Consider the following 17091-nt stretch of genomic DNA (forward strand, 5'->3'; position numbering starts at 1 on the left):
TTATCAAGACATTGACAGTTTTTCTTTTTTCAAATTTTTGGCCACTCCCATGGTGTATGGGACATTGGTTCCCTGACCAGAGATTGACCCCACACCCCCTGCATTGGAGGACGGAGTCTTAACCACTGGGCTCACCGGGGAAATTGACAGTTTTTCTTTTGTGAAGGTCTGGGCTGGTTGTTTTGCAGAATATTCCATAAGTTGGGTTGGTCTGGTTGTTCCTCTTGATTAGCTTTAGTTCGCCGTTTGCATCACGAAGACTCAAGCTTGTGTGTGCTTCCATCGCGTCCAGCAGATTGTCAGGTTGTCCCCAGGCATGGTGAAGGTGATGTCTCCTGGATCTTTCCATGATAGTGGTTCTGTTGTGCCTTTGTCACTCATAACTAGCAGGATCATAATTTGAGGCTGTGCTGTCTTCCAGCAACTCCCTTTCTGTAGCATCCCTTGATGATCCTTGCTTGAATCAGTTATTATAAATTGATGGTTGCAGAATGTGGTTTTTCTAATTATGTCATTCCTTCTGTGATTATTGGATGATCTTTTTCTGTTAAATTTCCTTTCCTGCCCATTTTTCTTGAGTATTTCTCTATGGTTTATAATGGTTTATCGCCTTTTTTCTTTCTGGTGCTCCAGTTATCCGGGGATTGACAAGGGGAACCCATTCGGGCTGGTTCCCCATCAGTCATTGAGCACTTTCTTGATTTCTGGTAAGAAATGCTTCAGACTCACCTTGACCTTTATTTGCTCCAGACTTGTAATCAGCCTTTTCTCCAAGGAGCACAGCTTCCTTTTTAGTAGGGAGTGGTATTTGGAAAATAGGAACTGGATGCCAAGTTTGCTTGTTGCAGCTGAGGTGTCATATCTTCTAGGCCCTTCCAGATAGAGCTAGAACGTAAATGCTTTTAATAAAATATTTTAATACAATTAGAATGCTTCTAATTTTCAGAGGCTTCAGAAACTTTATAGGTTTTGGTTTGTGCTGAAAAACTAGGGTGGCGGTGGTGGTGGTGTAGTCACTAAGTCGGGTCCTACTCTTTGCGACCCCATGGACCGTAGTCCGCTAGGCTCCTCTGTCCACAGGATTTCCCAGGCAAGAATACTGCTGATAGCCTGAGCAATTTCAGAGACTAAAGTTTTGTCAACTTCTTTCAGTCTTCCTTTCCCTTAATCCTCTAGAAAGTTAGTTTTCTGTGCTAACAGTACACAAAATTCAATAGCCTCACATATCTCCTAAAGATAAGCCAGGGTACGTGAGCACAGAAACACAAAGCTGGATTCATTGATTTATTTAGGAAGCTTTTATTCCATATTTCAAAAAATGTTTGTTGAACAGTGACTCTGTTTCAGACAGTGAGTCAGGTCCTTCTTCTGGATAATCAAAGAGAAGTAGGACTTGGTCTCTGCCCTGTAGCCAAGTAGGGGGAGGAGGCCAGATGCTTACTAACCACTTTCCACACGGGCTGAGCCTTGGAGAGGAACATGCCGACCCCTGTGCTAGTGACCCTTTAGCCTGGATACCTCAAATACCAGCTGGTTGGGGCACACCGAGGTGAAAATGAATGTCTCGGTGAATACGCGTCTATGTGGAGGGATAGATTTACAGGGAATGGAAAGTTTTTTCTCTTTTAAATTCAGGGCTAGCCTGTGTGGGTAATGCCTTATGCTGACCACTCTATTTCAGGAATTTAAAGGATGTTGTGGGTATTTTGCAAATGATATAATAGGTACTTAAGTGGTAGAGGGCTGAGTTTAGGTTGCTTCTTGCCAAGGACTTACTCTACCCTTTATGTCACTTAAGAAGAATTGTGTTTTTTTTGAAGCCCTTGTAATCTCAGTTTCTTGACATGTCATAGTGCTGGAATGTACAAAGCCTTTTTTTTTTTTTAATGTAGGAAAATTTAGAAGTCAGTTTAGACAATGTCAGTGTGTAGAACAAAGGATACCCAGCATTTTTTTTTTTTTCTAGAATTGTGTGTGCAGTGCCTAATACTAACAAATTTTAGGGCCTCATTGAGGCCTAAATTATCTGAGGTATGATCTCAGCAGTTGAATAAACTTTTTAAATGTTGTTTATTATAAAAGGCATGAAGAGAATTTTCCTGTGATTTATATCCCATGCTAGCAGTTAACGGGATTCAGAATATATTTGAATGAAGGGGAGTAGATAAGTATGAAGAATGTATTTTCAGGTCCCAAAGTAAAAACATTTAAAAAGCAAATACAGTTGGTCACCACGTGAGTTCTGCCTCCCTTCCAGACCATCTAGTCACATGGTGGCATCCCCTCCTTTCCCACGAGGAGGGCAGCTCCAGGAAGGCAGGGCCTTCTGTTGGTCCTGGTCCCCCCCATCACACACACACACACAAACACACACATATGCACCCGCCCTGGGGGCCTGGCCACATGGTTGGTTCTGAGCAGGAGCGTGGCAGTCAGTGTCAGAGTGCAGGTCGCCAGTTCCGTCCTCTGCTAGCTGTGGGTCCCCGCTCACCCCAAGGTTTCCTTAGAGTCTCACTCCTGGGTTCTCTGTCCTGAAAATGCTCTCCCCTCATCACTGACCACGCACAGACCTTTCCACTGAGGCCCAGTGTTATTCCTCCTCTCCCTTGAAGCCTTCCGGAGCCTCCACCCCTCCAAGCTGTTTACTCTTTTCTCCTTGCGCCCTTAGAGCGCTTGCCTATTCTTAGGACACTTGTGTGTTTCCCTGACTCCATTTCCTGAACTGTCTGCTTCTTCTTCCCCTCCGTCGCATGTTGCCTGGCTTGGTGCCTTTTAAATAAGGTGGACAGGAGGAGTGCGGCATTCATGTTTCAGATTGGGGAAACTTGATAATGTGATGGAGAGAAGATGAGACACATACAGAAAACTGAGTCACTTGAAATGAAACGGTCATGAGCATCCTGGGTGGAGGAGCTGCCCAGTTGCTCTGGTGTTTCACGGGGTCTCTTGTGACCGCCTGTGGAACTTCCCCAGGAAGACCGACTTTTTAGCATGATAGTGCTCTGAAACTGCTGCCACTCTTCTAGAGGTAAAGTCAGGGCAGTGTGTGCCACCTCCGCACTGATTAATCTTTTCAGCACCATAAGTTTCTTCCTCAGATCTGTGCTTGGTTGTCATTAGTTTCCAGATGGGATGTCTCGGTTCCCCTTGTCCTGTTTCTCCTGCAGCCTCAGAGGGGAGTGGCATGTCGGTCACCTTGGTGCCTGTCCTTACGGGGAGCAGAGCTGAGAGGCGAGCTCTGGGCTTCCTCTCTCAGGTGTCTTCTCCCCACCATGTCCTGTGGTTTCCTGCTCACCCACACCTGCGAGCCACTGGACGGCTTCAGTTATCTTTATTTTATTTTATTTTTTTCAGTTATCTTAGATCAGTAATGCTCACGGGTGGCTATGGAGCAAACCAAATCTGGTGCCTGTGTGCATTTTCTAAAAGTTTGGACAAATTATATAGCAAATCTTCTTTAAGTTTTTGTATTTTGAAATAATGATAGACTTATAGGATATTAATAGCATATTATTCCCAGGAAATACTATGGAGCGATTCCACAGGCTCTTGACTCATTTTTCCCCCCGACAGTAACATCCAAAGAGACTGTGGTTCAGCATCACATCCAGGATATCAACACAATACAGTCAAGAGACAGAGCGTCTCCCAAGGGCCCTCCTGCTGCACTGTTACGGTCACACTCGCTCCCCTCTCGTCCCCGGCACCGCTAACCTGCTCTCCATTTCTGCAAGTTTGTCATTTCAAGAATGTTACAGGGACTTCCCTGGTGGTCCAGTGACTCTGTGCTTCCTCTACCAAGGGCCCACGTTTCACGTTTGATCCCCGGTCCTGGAACTCAGATCCTACAAGCTGCATGGTGCAGTCAAAAAATAAATTTTTAAAACTACATTACAAACATATTTAAGTTCATAATCCATTTTGAGATAGTTTTTATAAGTATGGGGTTCATCAGGTTCCTTTTTTTTCTCTATGGATATGTAATTTCTCCAATAATACTTGTGAAAAGGCCATCCTTCTTCCATTGAATTGCTTTAGCAGCTTTGTTGGCGGAACACCAGTTGGGGGCACATTTGTGTGGGTCAGTTTGTGGCTCCCTGATCCACCCACGGAGCTCTGTGTCTTTCCCTCCACCTGTGCACACAGTCTGGATTCCTGTAGCCGCATAGCAAGCGTTCATACTGAGATGGGAAGGGGTGCTTCCCAACATAGTCTTCTTTTCCAAAATTGCTTTAGCTATTTTCGTTCTATCGCCATTCGGTGTAAGTTTTAAAGTACTCTTGTCCATAAGCTGCAAAAGAAAATCTTGCTGGGATTTTAAAGGAATTATGTTAAACCTCTCTATCCATATGGGGAGAATTGATATCTTTACTGTGTTGAGTCTTCCAATCCATGCACACAGAATGTCTTTCTTTTTTCAAATAATGAAAGTTTAAGGTGTAAAGATGAAGGTAGCTGTGATGTAACTGTTGGTGTGTATGAAGAGATGCCTTTATTCCAGGGAGACCATCAATGCCAGACTGCCAGGCTGTATCTTTGTTCAATTCCTTTTTTTCAAAATTGTATTCACAGGCCTATGAAAGGAGGTTCCCTACGTGTCCTTTGATTCCAATGTTTGTGGACAGTGACACTGTGAATGAATTCAGGAGTGAAGATGGGGCTATTCACGTTATAGAAAGGCGCTGCAAACTGGATATAGATGCTCCTCGACTGCTGAAAAAGGTAACTGGAAAGGACACCTTAAAAGGCAATCCCCCCAAAACCAAAATGAATTTGTGCTTATTGCTTCTGTTGGTTGCAGTTGGGTGTTATTCATTAACCCTTTTTTCTTTCTGTTTTGAAGATTGCAGGAGTTGATTACGTTTATTTTATCCAGAAAAACTCACTGAACTCTCGGGAACGCACTTTGCACATTGAGGCCCATAATGAAACGTTTTCTAATCGGGTCATCATCAATGAACACTGCTGCTACAGCGTGAGTAGCCGCACCGGGCGGAGGTGCGAGGTGTGGCGTGGCCTTCCGAGAGCCCTTGGGCCTCGCGGTAGGCAGCGCGTGTCTTTGTCTGAGCGGGCAGTTCTCCGTCACACAGTTACTGGATTCTAATGCGTGGGATCAGCAGGGTGGCAGCTGGGGTGTCCTGCAGGATGGACTACATTGTTGCAGCAGTTAAGGTGGCCAAGTGATGCCCTGGTTTGTTCTTTAATATGAATACGCCATGTCGTTTCTGGCCCACGCTAACACTTTTGAAATGTGTGTCCCTCTGAGATTGGATCTGAGTGCATTTATCTGCCTCCCGTCTTCCCTGCTCACCACCCAGAGCAAGAACTTCTCTGACCAGAGTATTGGAATAACCCAGTAGGTCTCTCGCTTCCTCCCTCACCTTCCTATAGTGTATCTTTGACACTGAATCCAGAGTGATCCGTTTAAAGTGTGTCAGATCATGTCATGCTTTCTCAGGGCTCAGAGCTCTGCAGTGTCTGCAGTTCACTCAGAGGAAAAACCCACAAGCCTCATGGTGGCTCACGAGGCCCTGCATTTTCTCTTCCTCTCCCCTGTGTGTCCTGGCTGCCTCGTGCACAGGCCTGCCCACCGTCTCACGGCCTCTGATCACGTCGGTGTGCTTCCCAAAGGGCCCCTGGTCTCTCTGCTCCCTCTGCCCCCAGACCTCCGCTCAAAGCCCATCCTTGCCTCCTGCGGGCTTCACTCAGGTCTGCCTTTCGACGAAGCCAGCCCTGAGCGCCCTGTTTAATTCTGTGAACTGCCCTCCAGTCCTTTTAACCCTGCTGCCAATTTTGCTGTTTCCCATAGTGCTTCTCTTCCAGCATTGGCGTAACTTCTTACCTATTGTGTTTATGGCCAACTGCCAGTCTTCTTCTGCTAGACTGTAACCCTCACAAGGCAGGGATCTTGGTTTTGTTTGTGATAGAGAACACTACTCGGTAAATATGGTGAATAAATGAATGATACTACCAAGCATGAAAATAAAGCTCTCCTTTTAATAGTCATTTTTAGAATATTTTAAAAATATTATTTGAGCCTTTTCATAATTCTGAACCTCTCTGTAATTTTTCTATCTGCTCTTTTCATGATAATAACATTGTTAGTAAAATAAGTGTTTTATCCCCCCTTGGTACCAGTGAACTGAGGAGCAAATATTCTCAGTCGTCAGTATAATTAATGAGAATACTTTCTCTTTTACCTGCAGGTTCACCCTGAAAATGAAGACTGGACCTGTTTTGAACAGTCAGCAAGTTTAGATATTAAATCTTTCTTTGGTTTTGAAAGTACAGTAGAAAAAATTGCAATGAAACAATATACCAGCAACATTAAAAAAGTGAGTGTCCCTTGGGGTTTTATGGGCAGGAGTCTCTTGAGATGGTCCAAGCTGGTCCCTTCAGGAGGCTGGGGGTGGGTTAGTCAGGGGTCCCGGTGAGTGAAAGGGGAGTGTGGGGGCCGCAGACTGCACTGGTCACTGGTGGAGGTCAGGGGCGAGTGTGCGGCCGCTGGCTGTGGCGCTGCCCGCTCGGAACTGCCGGGAGAGGTGGGGACCACGGTCCGGGGCCCGCTGGGGGAGGCCTCTCGGGTCCCTCCCAGGCCTTGGGAGGTGAGGCACGTCTTCCCTGGAAGAAGCTCCCTTCTTGTTTTCCTGCTGCTGCTCATCAGCGTGGCATTTGGGTGTCAGATGTTATCATTTGGGGTTAGGGGGTACTTTCCCAAGGCTTGTTCTCGGTGCTACTGGAGAGCGTTCGGACTGAGACACAGAGCACATCCTAGGCACAGGGTGGTGAGCCAGCGCTTGCAACTGGTGACATAACGCTGTCCGAGACACGGTTTCCTAGGCCTCTAGAGAAGGGGAAGTAAAATTATGGGGAAAAAACCCACAGAAGCATTTGGCTTTTCTTTTTCCTATTGGTTCTGTAGTCACTCAGTTTTCATCATGGTTTTCAAAACCCTTGAGGAGTAACTTGAAAGCTCAGTGTAGTAGTACTAACCTCAAAACTGGCTGTGCTCCCAAGGGCAAGGAAATCATCGAGTACTACCTTCGTCAGCTAGAGGAAGAAGGCATCACATTCGTGCCCCGCTGGACTCCACCTGCCGCCGCCCCCTCTTTGGAGACGTCCTTGTCCTACAAGAAACCAGCAGCGTCACTGACTGTCGTCGTGCCCGACCCCACGCTCAAGGAAGGGCTGAGCGGCGAGCCCCTCAGCACCCCGAGCGGGGCAACTGAGCCCACCGCAGGGACCCCGGACGGTGGGTCTGCAAGGGGCCTCATTCTAAGGGCAAGACTCCAGGCTGACCTGGAACCCTTGCCTCTTGGGACACATAGCTATGACACGGACAAAAAATGGATCTTGTCACTGTCCCCTTGCCTCTGGCTTACATAACACATTCATTTTATTTTTCTCTTAGAATGAAGAAACAAGTTTTTTAAAATGGTCAGGAAGGGGTTAACACAGTTATATCATCAGCATACCCATTTTCGGCTTCCTAGATGCCAGGCACTCTTCTGAGTACTTTGTGAATGTTTGCTCATTTAATAATAGTCCCTTTTAGGTAAGAAATGCTTTTGTCTTGTTTTATAACTGAGTTAATAACTAAGGCTCAGAGGAACCAAGTGGCTTTCATGGAGAGACACAGCTGTAGGTGGCAGGCTCCACGCCTTTCTCGTGTGACACACACACACACACACACACACACACACACACACACACCCTTTTTGCTTGCTCAGTGTCATGCCCAATGTAAAGTAAGACAGTACAAGAAAAATCTGCCCTCAGAAGTTCTGTTGAATCATTGGCATTTATTTTTCCCTGCATTCTCTGTGGCTCAGCTTTGCCCTCTGAATTAAGTATTATTAAATATTGATAACAGCCATGATATCATGAATAGAGTTGATACTTGGCAAACAGCAGTGACCTGGCAGCAGCTGGATGTGTCTTGGAATGCGCACGTTTCCTCGTGGTTCTGCGGTGACTGGGTTTAAAGACAGTCACCGGGGGGCTGGTTAGAGTCCACCGTCCCCCGTGGCTCATTTATCTCTGACTCCTGGACCACATGGGAACGTCACCGAGTGGGGCAGTTTGGAAGTCTTCAAGCCCCAGTGTTCTTATTGTTAAGAATATCCGAAATTGATATTCTAGACAAACTAGACGCAGACTACATCAAGAGATACCTGGGTGACCTGACTCCACTGCAGGAGAGCTGCCTGATCCGGCTTCGCCAGTGGCTCCAGGAGACCCACAAGGGCAAGGTGAGCATCTGCCCGAGTGTGCATCCACGCACGTGTGCCGGGGTGCCGTTGTTCAACCTGGACGCCTGGTCCTGTTCGAGTGACTCACAGTCAATGTGCCTGATGGCCGTAGGTGGGAATGTCCCTCCGGTCAAAAAGGCACTGGATCTGTGACCCCGTGTGCGGTGTCTGAGTCCTTCCTAGCGAGTTAGGACGCCCTGCTGTGTATAATTAGCTGCGTATTTATAGATGTTACAGAGAATGGCCTTAAAAATTTAATTACGTATCAAGTTACAGTAAAAGCAATGTTGTAAGAATTAATTACAAGTATTCATTCATTTTACTTTTCAGAAGGTTTAGAAGTAGTTCACAGGTTATTCAGAGATTAACTGTTTGGGCTTTGGGACCTCCCAGATGGTCCAGTTTAAGGTTAAGACTTTGCCTTCTGGTGCAGGTTCGTCACTGCTCAGGGAGCCAAGATCTCATGTGCCTTGTGGCCAAAAACCCAAAATATAAAACAGAAACAGTATTGTTACAAATGTGATACTTTAAAAAAAGGTCCACTTCAAAAAAAAAATCTTAAAAAAATTAACCTGGGCTTTGATTTTGAGGTTTTTGGTAAGTAAGCTTCATAAGGAATTAGCTCTTTTGTAATCTCACGGGGGACCAGTGTGGGACAGAGGCAGATCCATGTGTCTGGGTAGTTCGTGGCCTCCTGCACTGGCCTGGTGTCTAATTCTGTCGGTCTTGGTCTCCAGCGTCCGATATCCAAGGACTGTTGGTATCTGTTCGCAAGAACTCACCCCCTGTGGTCAGAGCTGCCGTTGTTGAGCACTGACCACGCATTCGACTCTGGTTTAAGATCTGTATTAAATCCTCCCAACAGCCCTATGCACTGGTGCTATTATCATCTCCCGTTGTGCACACACACAAGTCCAGTAACTTGCTGGGGGCCTTAACGTCTGCTGACTGCCGGGGTCGGGCTTTGAAGCCAAGCCACTTGGTTCTGGGACCGACATTCCCAGCCACTCCCATGTAATGATAGTGCTTTCTGAGAGGAGACCGTGCATCTCGGTGCTTTATTTTCCCAGGAGGGGGGGCAGGTGGATGCCCATCGCATGCCCCCTCATCTGCACCAGCAGCGTGGGCGTGTGGCCAGGGATGAGGACAGCCGGGCCACGGGAGACCCAGACACGGTCTTGGCCTTCTGTTTCACTCGGGGAAACCTGTCAGACTTGTCAGCTGCCAGGAGTGGAACCTGAAGAAGGCTCCCATGTGTCAGGACACCAGCGCCGCTGTCAGAGCCAACGGCACTGCTCTGCGTCCTGCATCCCTGTCGCGCGTGATACTGTGCCGGAACGCGCACAGACCACAGAAGCTGGCAGGTTAGCTCAGTGAGAGAGCAGCTGGAGTTTAAGAAGTTCCTTACGCCTTCACTCTCCTTTGCTGAAGCTAAAACGGGAATAGTCTAAAGATTATTCAGACTAATAATGCAAATTTTCTAAAGCATTAAGGAAGGTATTTGTGGTAGTGGCTAATTTTAAATAGTGTAATCATGCAGCTCGCTGTCAGTAAGAAGTGAGACTTTTTAGAGTCTTATTCCCTTGGTAACTTGCTTTTTCCGCTTAGCAACTTTTCACATTGCTTAGAAACATCTCTTTCTCTCAATAGATCCCGAAAGATGAGCATATTCTCCGGTTCTTACGTGCCCGGGACTTCAACATCGACAAGGCCAGAGAGACCATGTGTCAGTCTCTAACTTGGCGCAAGCAACACCAGGTGGACTACATCCTCGACACCTGGCACCCCCCCCAGGTCCTGCAGGACTACTACGCGGGCGGCTGGCACCATCACGACAAAGGTAGCCGGGACCCTGGCATCGGCACCCGTGTTGAGACGAACAGGGGCCTCGGGTGCGCTGTCCCTCCCCCTCCCCGTGTGAAGGAGTGGGCGCCTGTTTTATTGCCACTGCCCTGGGGGTGCCCCGCCGAGTGGAGAGGGAGGGCCTGAGGCTGCTGCTTCCTGGCTACTCGCTCCGCCCGCCCAGCAGCTTGCTCCACTTCGTTCCTTAATCAGGTGGAGTTTGTTTGACTTATTTTTTAAAACCTGGAAGGCTGAGTTTTTGCAGGAGCAGAGTGCTAGTAAAGGTACTTTCCAGTGACTTAACCTGTGCAGTATCTGTAACAACGTGTAGCCAGGTTTTGTATATCACAACAGGAGAATTTTTAGCGCTTCCTGGGGAGTGAACAGAACGTAAACCTAGAGCAGCATCCCTAAGTGAACGATCAGATGTGGGGCCATCTGGTCAGACTGCTCTGCACACGACACCTGCAGGACAGGCTTCTGGCTCTGTTCGGTGGCAGGTGGAGCGGGGTTGCTGCCCCGAGCCCCGCGGTGGAGGTGCGGTCAGTGCACGGGGCTAGAGCCAGGGGCCGAGCTCCGCGGCCTCGCCTCACCCCGGCGGGGCGTCTCCAGGGCCCTGCTAATGACCTGCTCCATCAGTTGGCTTTTGTTTTCTCCTTTTACAATTCTGGTGGGAAAAGACCCGGTGGGCCTCCTGTAGGCACCGCCGAAGCCAGATGCTGCTTCCCAGAGCGGGAGAGTGCGTGGGGCCCCGTTGGCCTGCGGGGCGCCCGTCCCCCGGTTCGGGTCAGGAGCAGTGCTCACGCCGCCTGTCCTTCCCCTGCAGACGGCCGGCCCCTCTACGTGCTCCGGCTGGGGCAGATGGACACCAAAGGCCTGGTGAGGGCTCTCGGCGAGGAGGCCCTGCTGAGATACGTGAGTGCTGCCCACTGGCTTCACTTCCTTCTCTGGCGGCGGGGGTGGGAGGGGACCGTGGTCCTGTAGCCACAGCATGTGTCACGTTCATCATCAGAAAGGAGGACCTAGTCACAAATTCTACAGACTTCAAAAGAGGGCCCCAAAGTTAAGAAAACGGTTTTCACTGTGGGGAAGCACGAACACAGCCGCGGGCACAGCTGCTCCAGGGGGCGTGGGGGTTGGGCGGGCGCCGGCTCCCCCCAGCCGCACCCCCAGGCCGAGCTGGGTCCTGCCCCCGACCCTCGCTGTGCTCTGGGGCCGCCTCTCATCAGGCCGCTCAGCAGTGCTCTCACACCAGCACAGCGTGGTCCTGGCTCTGAGCGCCCTTTGTCAGGGCTGTGAGCACCTCCTTCCCTGTCTCCTCAACCCCTCCCGGGCAGCCTGCACAGCGTGGGTAGTCCCGAAGAGAAGAATGTTAGCCTTAAAGTAGAAACAAGCAAGCAGAACCTTGAAGGGCACATGGAGAAGCCATCATCCCAAATTACCCACTGTGGGCATTTTGTTGCCTCTTCTGTGGTGCCCAGCACTGTGCGTGTGCTTCCGTGGGCGCTCCCACACACAGTCACACAGGTGCATGGGTAGACTGCGTCTGTCGGGGAAGGGCTTGTTAGTCCAGCTCAAAGGGGTCCCTTCAGCCAGACTTGAGGTCGGTTGTCACACTGCCCTTTCTCTTAGCTGGCGCGTGAGGCTTCACTGTGTTGCCACTCCGCCGACACTCGCCTGTGACTCTTCCAGACGCGCTCGCTCTGGACGTGTCCTGTGAGGGAGCGAGCTGCTGCTTCCGTGATGTGTTTTGTGCGTAAGGCCAGGTCAGGATGTAGATGACATTTGGCTTACGCGCCTCCCCGAGGCACACGGTGTTGCCATCACCCACGCAGCCGGGTGCAGCCGCGTCGGCCCCTTAGACTGATGGGCAACGTCTCTGGCTCTTGTACACAGGTTCTTTCCATCAACGAAGAAGGCCTGCGACGGTGTGAAGAGAACACTAAGGTCTTCGGCCGGCCTATCAGGTAGCCGCTTCTCCCTCCTAGCTTGTTTGAAATAGGAGTCACGTATTTCTAGTTGATTTTTAAAAAGCCAGACTCTGCTTTGGTTTTTAGGACCAAGTCTGAGTAGTTCCTGTTTTCCATGGTGTCCTAGCAGGTGGGACAGATAAACGCGTGGGGCGTGTGCTGCAGTCAGCTGCGGGGCGGCTGCTGGGTTTTGGTGCTTCTGCCCCAGGCCTTGCTGTCCTCTTGGCCTGCGTGGGTCGGCCTGTGGTAGTTTCATGGTCCTTGGGAGTCCAGGGTCGCAGTTGCTTGGTTTTTGCTCTTTTTTGTTGGTGCTGAGGAGGTGGGACAGAAAAAAATGATTCTCTGCTCTTAAACCAAACTTGCAGTCATGGTGGACTGTTTTGAAGACGTGCAGTGGTTCAGAGGTGGGCCCTGGGAAGGGTCTGGATGGTTGACCAGCACAGAAGTTCCAGGAGGGCAGGGACTCTGAGGGCTTTTGTTCACTCCTGTGTTCCCAGCCCCTGCCGCAGCGCTTGACTCAGTAACGTTCAGTCACACGTGTATTTAAACGCCGTACACGCACCCCGCTGGGTCAGTAGAGGGGGCTCAGCAGGTCCAGGGCAGCACGTGGCCTCCCTTGATGGATGGCTGCACCTTTGATCCTGGTTCCCTAGCCCTTGGTGGCTTTGGTATTTCGGGGATTGGTCCTACTACACGCAGCCCACGTCTTAATACAGGCAGATAGCAGTCGAGTTCATTACACTGTAATTTTGAAAACCCAGTGTATTTTTGGAAATGGACACTAGCAACTGTATAGAACATAAAAAAGGAAAGCCGGTCACTCTGGGCCGTGGTTTCCCAAGTGTGCGCATGCTGAACAGAGCTGGTCTCACCTGCAGCTCCTGGACCTGCCTGGTGGACCTGGAGGGGCTGAACATGCGGCACCTGTGGAGGCCGGGCGTGAAGGCGCTGCTGCGCATCATCGAGGTGGTGGAAGCCAACTACCCCGAGACCCTGGGCCGCCTGCTGATCCTGCGTGCCCCCCGCGTGTTCCCCGTGCTCTGGACGCTGGTGCGTCTCCGCGGCGGGCGATCGCCGGAAGGCGTGCATGCACGTGTTCATGTCCCTGTGTGTGTCTGTGACTCCAAGTTGTAAAACTAGTTAAGAAACAAGATAAGCGTGGAGAGATCAAAGTGTCTCAGGTTATTTAAGGGAAGAAAGTTTTCCCGAGAGTCCTCACGTCATACACTTTGGACTTTACAGAAAGAGCGTATCGAACTTGAATCCCACCCCCCCAATATCAGCATGTAGTTTTCACCCTTGAAGTACAGACAGCAGAGCAAGTATAACTGCGTGGTCTTTTCCAATTATTTATAGGTTAGTCCATTCATTGACGACAACACCAGAAGGAAATTCCTCATTTATGCAGGAAATGACTACCAGGGGCCTGGAGGCCTGCTGGATTACATCGACAAAGAGATCATTCCAGATTTCCTGAGTGGAGAGTGCATGGTACGTACGTGCGTAGGCAGGTAACACGTCTGACTACTCACAAGGGCAGGGAAGGTGGGTGTGGTTGACACAAATGATTTTCAGAACTTTTCGTTTGGATTATTTGTCTTTCAGTTTGGGGGTTTTGGCTGGCATCTGTCTGATCCTGGGTTAAACTAAACAGAGCCATTTAGGTAATTTTTGATAACATACACATTCTTCATTGTTAAACACTAATGAGAGCTTGTTTTAGAATCAGTGTGATTGCAGCTTCCTTTATGCTCTCAGCTTTGCGTGAATTAGATTCTTTAACCATTTTAGAGCAGCTGTGCATTTCTTTAAAATGTTAAAAAATCAAATTTATTCTCCAAAAAGGTTGCCCCGTGGATGATGTCAGGAACACATCTTAAAAAGGGTAATTAAGGGAGCTCGTCCTCTTTTATGTAATGCAGGGTTTGAAGTGCTGCATGGCTGAGTTAGCAAGCAGATGGCCCCACTTCTGCCCCTGTGCTGTGATGAGTGGGGCGTGTGATGAGTCAGAGAAGTTTAGCTCTCCTTGAAGACCGTATGGCCCCGGGGGCAGGACGACCTGATGTGAGGGCCAGGAAACAAGCTGGGAGCGGTCCACTCGCCCTGCTGACGCAGCAGGTGACGCCAGCAGGGAGTCCACTCCCCTTCACAGTAAATTAGACTGCGATGTGGAGGTGCGGCCACCCTGGCTGGCTTATGTGTTCAGCTGCTGATGGGAACTTGGGGGGATCTTGGGGGATTCTTGGAGGAGTTGAGAGCTGCACTCAGTTCTCAGGCCTTCAGTCCCGCTCTGAGGAGTCACAGATGGAACCACAGTGCAGTGCAGGGAGCTAGTGAGCCGGGGACCCCCACCCAGCTCCCCCGAGATGAAAGCTTGGGGTCAGATCTGTGGAGACACGCAGACGCAGTGTATCAGAGCACGACTCAGGTTGCTCTTCCAGTTGCAATGGAAGCAGCGGGGCTGGAGTGGGCAGAGACTCCACTCCCCTGTGCTGTGTTAGCAATGGTAAGAATCCCGTAAGAGCAGAGATCTACCCCCTAAGAGCAGAGGTCTCCCCGCTCAGGCTCTTAAGGCTTCGGCTCGGCTCTTCTGTGCCACCGTCGGGCTGGCGTTGAGGCTGCGTTCGCCTGTCTGACGCCGTCCAGCTCGCCGTCACTGCAGCGGCCTCCCTGAGTCGTGCCGCCCTGCCCGCCGGAGATGGCCGTGCTTCTTCCTGTGTAGTCACCTCCCAGGGCAGATACCACAGGAAGCGGTTGGATTTTAAGAACTCGAGGGTTAAGTCATTATATCCGGGTCAATTAGGACATTCATGAATGTGCAAATTCTAATTTAGCCTGTTTCAAGCAAATTCAAAAGGTGCCGCTCTTTATTGGTTTTTTGGCTGGTGTTGTGGACTGATCATTTGACCTGGCATAGACACTAAACTTTCTCCGTTAATTATATATCTTGCCCATACTTGCATATGATAGAAATAATGCCTGTAGCTGTAGAGAATAAAACTCTTCCTCACATAACGTTTTTCCTTTGCAGCACAATATAAAGACCTAGCGCTTCTTACGTAAACCAGCTTCAGTAACTGGATGCTGTCCCACACGCGTACCGCTGTGAACATTGTGGCAAATCAGCTTCGGCTTGTTCTCATTCACTCAGAGCGAGACACGTGTGTTTAAGTGGTTTTTCTCAATTATTTTGCCTAAGCAGTGCAGGGTATTTTACGACATGGCCGGTGTTTCCCATTTCCTAAGCGGCTCCGCAGAGTTGAGCGTGTCAGGCTGGCGTGTGGCTCTCGAGATCGGCCTCCGTGAGCACTGCTCTCAAGCTGTGTTTCCGTTTCCAGTGTGAGGTGCCGGAGGGGGGCCTGGTGCCCAAGTCCCTGTACAGGACCGCGGAGGAGCTGGAGAACGAAGACCTCAAGCTCTGGACCGAAACCATCTACCAGTCGGCCAGCGTCTTCAAAGGGGCCCCGCATGAGGTAGGAGCCGGGCTGAAGCCACGGGGCCTGGGTCTCCCCTCCCCCCAGGGGTTCTTCTGTGGGTCTCCCCAGTAGGGGGTCGTTTAGGAGAATCAGATGCTTTTCCCCGACTTGGTCTTGGTCTGCAGTTAAGGTAGCTGTCGATGCTGGCAAGCAGGCTCTCGCAGAGCAGACCTTGGCTGCCCTTGGTCAGGGCCCCCAGGAGGAGAGTAGGCAGGCGTCTCCACGTCCGGTCCACCCGAGACCCTTGACACACGGGGCGCCTTGCAGGTCTCCCCCTGGGGGGAGGTTTGTAACTTCTCAATTTAATGTTTTCAGCACTTTCTGTGTTTTCTTGACTGGGTTTGGTTATTTACTATTTTTTAAGGGGTTTGCCCGTTTCCCTAGTCTGGTGGTGAGAAGCTCACGCTGTGCGTTCTCTCCTTGCTGTCCTATGGTGGTGCCTGAGCAAGGCCGTGCCTGTTTTCACACACGCGTGCGCTCTGGTGTCATGAGTGTCTCTGCACTGAGTGGGCTTAGTGCACTGAGTGGGCTCGGCCCATCCTGGGCTCCGGGCCGCGGTCTATGGCTCAGGGTCATGGGATCCAGCCGGGCTGAAGCTGGCCAAGCTGACCCTGTGCTGCTCCTCCATGCTTGGCCGGGGCGCCTCCCTCACCACCACCTGCGCCTCCTGGGGTGAGCGGACACGATGCTGTGGTTTGAATGAGCGGAGACGGGCTTGAGGTGCCTTACTCCCAGCCTCTCTGGGGGGAGACAACTGCATCTCAAGGATTACTTGGATTAATTTCTTACTTGGAGGCTGCGTTCTCGTCTTTGCTTAGGTCACGGTCGCGATGTCCCGGGTAGGGAGCTCAGTGTGCGGTGTGTTCTTGTGGGTCGCAGGGTCATCTGTGAGAGGGTTTCTACGTCAGAACACTGAAAACTTCGGCTCTGGTTTGAGGGTTCAGTAGGACGCACATCAAGGATGGGGGTCTCGTGAAGCGAGGACTGAGTTCCTTGTCCCTGCTGTGAACGCAGGCGCAAGGGGCCGGTCCGCAGGGGGGCTGGCGTCCCGAGGAGCTTGGCCCGTGGAGCCCGTGGTGTCGGTGCCGCCGCTGTGCTGGGACAGGGCTCGTGTGCGTGTGGAATCTGCTCTTTAGGGAGAGTCTGTGTAGCTACAGAGCCGAGGCAGTGAGAAGTGGCGGCAGGGGGACCACCAGAGACTGCTGGCCGGGAAGCCGGCACACCGCCGGCGGCGCTCAGCGAGCGGCTTCCAGGGCGGGTGGGGCGTGGGGCTGGCTTCTGCCGAGATTTTTTAGTGAATACATAGCTTTCCACAGCTGGTTTTAATTATCACAGTAATCTTTGGAAACTAACTTTGATCATTCCCTGCTGGGAAGCTATATGGGCGCTGCGTGAAATTCAGCTTTTAGATTGGCACTCGACACCCAGGGCCTTCCCCACCCAGGCCACGTGGCTCCCTCTCGCCACCCAGCCTGGTGGCTGCGGGCGAAGACCCCTCAGCCTGTGCTCGCCTCCCCTCCTCTTGTCCCTCCCGGGCTGTTTACTCTGGGA

General features: G+C 50.7%; 1 protein-coding gene across 1 annotated transcript in view; it reads left to right on the plus strand.

The window, feature by feature from the left end:
* Positions 1-15537, plus strand: part of SEC14L1 (SEC14 like lipid binding 1) — a gene marked incomplete at its 3' end in the record, with an annotated part of 43726 nt that extends 28189 nt beyond the window's left edge. Inside the window, 11 exon segments of the mRNA XM_045164758.1 lie at positions 4573-4722; positions 4844-4975; positions 6207-6335; positions 7018-7252; positions 8143-8252; positions 9903-10092; positions 10921-11009; positions 11991-12061; positions 12943-13114; positions 13421-13555; positions 15403-15537. Of these exon segments, the coding sequence (XP_045020693.1) occupies positions 4573-4722; positions 4844-4975; positions 6207-6335; positions 7018-7252; positions 8143-8252; positions 9903-10092; positions 10921-11009; positions 11991-12061; positions 12943-13114; positions 13421-13555; positions 15403-15537 (1548 nt within the window).
* Between the last annotated feature and the right edge of the window lie 1554 nt (positions 15538-17091).

This window comes from Bubalus bubalis, chromosome 3, assembly GCF_019923935.1.
Source record: "Bubalus bubalis isolate 160015118507 breed Murrah chromosome 3, NDDB_SH_1, whole genome shotgun sequence".
Classification (NCBI taxonomy): domain Eukaryota; kingdom Metazoa; phylum Chordata; class Mammalia; order Artiodactyla; family Bovidae; genus Bubalus; species Bubalus bubalis.